Genomic DNA, 4286 nt, shown 5'->3' with positions numbered 1-4286 from the left:
GCACCAGCCCCCTGACAGACACCAGCGTGACAAGCATCAGCTCCCTGACAAGCACCAGCCCCCTGACAGACACCAGCGTGACAAGCATCAGCTCCCTGACAAGCACCAGCCCCCTGACAGACACCAGCGTGACAAGCATCAGCTCCCTGACAAGCACCAGCCCCCTGACAGACACCAGCGTGACAAGCATCAGCTCCCTGACAAGCATCAGCTCCCTGACAAGCATCAGCCCCCTGACAGACACCAGCGTGACAAGCATCAGCTCCCCGACAAGCACCAGCCCCCTGACAGACACCAGCACAACAAGCACCAGCCCCCTGACAGACACCAGCGCGACAAGCACCGGTTCCTCGACAAGCACCAGCCCCCTGACAGACACCAGCGTGACAAGCATCAGCTCCCCGACAAGCACCAGCCCCCTGACAGACACCAGCGCTACAAGCACCAGCTCCCCGACAGACACCAGCGCGACAAGCACCAGCCCCCTGACAGACACCAGCGCGACAAGCACCAGCTCCCCGACAAGCACCAGCCCCCCGACAGACACCAGCGCGACAAGCACCAGCCCCCCGACAGACACCAGCGCGACAAGCACCAGCCCCCCGACAGACACCAGCGCGACAAGCACCAGCCCCCCGACAGACACCAGCGCGACAAGCACCAGCCCCCCGACAGACACCAGCGCGACAAGCACCAGCCCCCCGACAGACACCAGCGCGACAAGCACCAGCCCCCCGACAGACACCAGCGCGACAAGCACCAGCCCCCCGACAGACACCAGCGCGACAAGCACCAGCCCCCCGACAGACACCAGCGCGACAAGCACCAGCCCCCCGACAGACACCAGCGCGACAAGCACCAGCTCCCCCACAGACACCAGCGCGACAAGCACCAGCTCCCCAACAAGTGCCAGCACGTCAACTATCAGCTCCCCGACAAACACCATCATGACAAGCATCAGCCCCCTGACAAGCACCGCCCAGACAAGCAGTGCCCTGACAAGTGGGAGCACAACAAGCAGCACCCTGACAAGTGCCACCCCAACAACTGGTGCCCCGACAAGTTCCTCCCCAACAAGCGGAGGTGTGACAAGTGCTTCCCCAACAAGCGGAGGCACAACCAGTGCCGAAGCGACACGCACCGCCCTGACGAGCGAGAGTACAACAAGTAGCGCCCAGACAAGTGTCAGTATGACAAGTGCCATCCCAACAAGTGAGGGTGTGACAGGTGCTGCCTCAACGACTGCCACCCCAACAAGTGCCGCTCCGACAAGTGGGAGTGAAACAACTGCCACCCTGACAAGCACTACTCCAACAAGTGCCACCCCGACAAACGGGAGTGTGACAAGCGCTGTCCAGACAAGTGGCGCCACACCAACTGCAATGCCAGGCACTACTCTGACGGTAATGACAAGTACCACCCTCGAGCCAATAAAATGTCAGAATGGAGGACATTTTGATGGGAGCAAGTGTATATGTCCCAGTGGATTTAATGGAGACCGTTGTGAATTTGTTCAGAGCAATATTGACCCAGGTACAGTATGTCCGACTGCTTACAGGCACAGTCGCCATTTAGATAAAACATTTTTACATTATCATTGACAGTTGATGACAATAATAATGACAACAAATAATAAAAAGTGCTTCACACAGTCAGTAGTAAAAAACAATTATAACGCACCATAATGAGATTTATGACTAATACAAGTGTTCATGTCTCATTTCAGTTTCCATCAACAGAACAGTGAAAGTTGATGTGGTTATCAATGACGAATACAAACCACAGTATGAATCTGCCTCATCGCCTGAGTACAAGGAATTTGCGAAAAACTTCAGTGAGCGGGTAAGATAACTCGATAAGACATGATCATTTCCAGCAGTTAATGCACTTTGTATCTTCATGTTCTGGAGCCTGACATTATGGAAGGAAAAATATTTCCTTTAGAAAATACTTATTACTTAATTTGCAGCAGGTTAACAGAATAAACCGAACCATCAAATGCAAATATTACATTATCTGATGCTACAGATTAATAATTTGAAATGAAGTTATTGAATGACATAATTAACTTTGAGTTTGATACAGTGTGTCACCACAAAGCTTGTTCATTCAGTAAAATATAGATTCTTATAAAAGCAACCTGACGGGGGCATATTCAAGAATACGCTCCCAAGACGAAGAGAAACGGAGTTATGATGGGACGCTGCTAATGATTATCGTGAGCTCTGATTTTTTTTTGTGTGTGTGTCTCACTGACAAATGTTTTGTGATGACTGACAAACCAGAAGTGAGTTATCAAGTCTAACACACGGACACAAAGAGAACATGGAGCACAAAAAAGCTGAACAAAAAACAAAAATAAAAAGAATACATGTAGGCAAATGATTCTGTCCATCAATGATATTATTTACTTATGTACAAACCATTTATTAGTTTGTTAGATTGAATGTGAGTAAGATATCTGCTGGGGGGTTCCCATGATGCACTGTTTCTTTTTATTCACCTCTTTTTGCTCTGTATGCACCACTCTGCATTTAATCATTAGTGATCGATCTCTGCTCCCCTCCACAGCATGTCTTTTTCCTGGTTCTCTCCCTCAGCCCCAACCAGTCCCAGCAGAAGACTGCCCCTCCCTGAGCCTGGTTCTGCTGGAGGTTTCTTCCTGTTAAAAGGGGGTTTTCCTTCCCACTGTCGCCAAGTGCTTGCTCATAGGGGGTCGTTTTGACCGTTGGGGTTTTTCTGTGATTATTGTATGGCTTTTGCCTTGCAATATGAAGCGCCTTGGGGCAACTGTTTGTTGTGATTTGGCGCTATATAAATTAAATTTGATTTGATTTGATATCCCTGACTGGAAATGGATTTTGTTGAATCGTCTGTTTTGGGCTAAATGAGTAAATCTTGCCTTTGATCCTGATTCCTGTGCATGGCTTTGAGCCTTGATCTCGCATCCTGATTCTCTTGTTCCTGGAGACAGGGATTACTTCATGGATCAAGATGGAATTCAGGATCTGTCCCTTGATCTTAATCCTTCTTATGCAAATAGTGGATCAAAGGTATACAGCAATGGGGAACAAAATAACAAACTGCAACCTTTGCCAGAAAACAGTATCACAGATGAGTGATTTGGGGCCACAAGTCAGCAATCAGGATCAAAGCTTGACAATTATAACCAAATATCACGATAAAATAAGACCAGTTAGAATCAAGGGTCAGCAATCAGGATAAAAACATGATGGTTATGATCAAAGATCAAGATGAAAGATGAGCATTTGTAATCAATAGTAGGCAATCGTGATCAACGCTTGATGATCATAATCACAGATGTGCAATTAGGATTTAAGAATAGGTACGAATATCAGCAATCATGATCAAAGATCATAAAGTTGCTCAATCAGAACTTCAGATTTGGTGCAAAGGTGCAATCAAGATCAAAGATGAGTGCCCTTCAATTATGTGTAGACTGAAGCAAAATGTCAGACGGGAACCATCGGTGAAGAATGTTTTGAGTATTTTCTTGTGGAACACTTCAGTATAACATCTATATACGTAAGTGCTATAAAAATGTAAACATTTAAAGCCTTTTCTTGATGATACGGGAGGGGTTTAAAACTTGGGTGAGATGTTTATGATGTCATAAAGCTAGTTCCTGGAATTTTGCAAAATAGATTAAAAAAGAGAGAGAATGAGGAAAAACAAACACAGCTAGGTTTGCTTCAACATTTAATAAACCCTCATCCAATCCAAGCACAACTTTGTCACAAATTTGTGTTGAAATCCACCCTGTTACTTTTTCATTTCTTGCATATGCTTTGAAATGATGCATAGGTGCTGAAGGTTTTGATTGTAATTTTGAAATGCCACTTTATGTTGTTGTGAGTACAGATGGAGAGATATTACCTTGCACAAAACATAGCCAACTTTAAAGCAGTGGTGGTTCTAAGTATCAGGTACTGGATTTAACACTTTTTTAAGTAACATTCATTATTGCCTTGTTGAATGTGTATTTTCTCTCAATGTTCTAACTGTGCACTTTCATTTAAATAAGTTGCAAAAAGATTTTAAAAATGCTGATTTGTGCTGTTCTCTCAGGCTGGCAGCCTCACAGAAAAAATACCCAGAAGGCACTGTGAGTGAACAAACACCTGTTCAATTGTGCATTGATTACAAAATATTACATAATCTGACACAAACACTGATAATTTTGGAACTTTATCATTATTCTAGGTGAAGTTATCAGTCAACGCCTTTGATGCTCGCAGTACTACAAAAACATCACAAGGGTGAGA

At 45.5% G+C, this 4286-nt stretch overlaps 1 protein-coding gene across 1 annotated transcript; it reads left to right on the top strand.

The window, feature by feature from the left end:
- Positions 1-1254: 1254 nt before the first annotated feature.
- Positions 1255-4286, top strand: LOC117505130 (mucin-3B-like). Its single transcript, XM_034164673.1, has 4 exons — positions 1255-1533; positions 1727-1842; positions 3883-3947; positions 4090-4286. The coding sequence occupies exons 1-4, from the start codon at positions 1383-1385 to the stop codon at positions 4226-4228; spliced, it is 471 nt and encodes a 156-aa protein (XP_034020564.1). The 5' UTR covers positions 1255-1382; the 3' UTR covers positions 4229-4286.

The sequence above is a fragment of the Thalassophryne amazonica genome, chromosome 23, assembly GCF_902500255.1.
Source record: "Thalassophryne amazonica chromosome 23, fThaAma1.1, whole genome shotgun sequence".
Classification (NCBI taxonomy): Eukaryota; Metazoa; Chordata; class Actinopteri; order Batrachoidiformes; family Batrachoididae; genus Thalassophryne; species Thalassophryne amazonica.
Note: the sequence above shows the minus strand (reverse complement) of the source record. Positions and strands in the feature narration are given on the sequence as shown.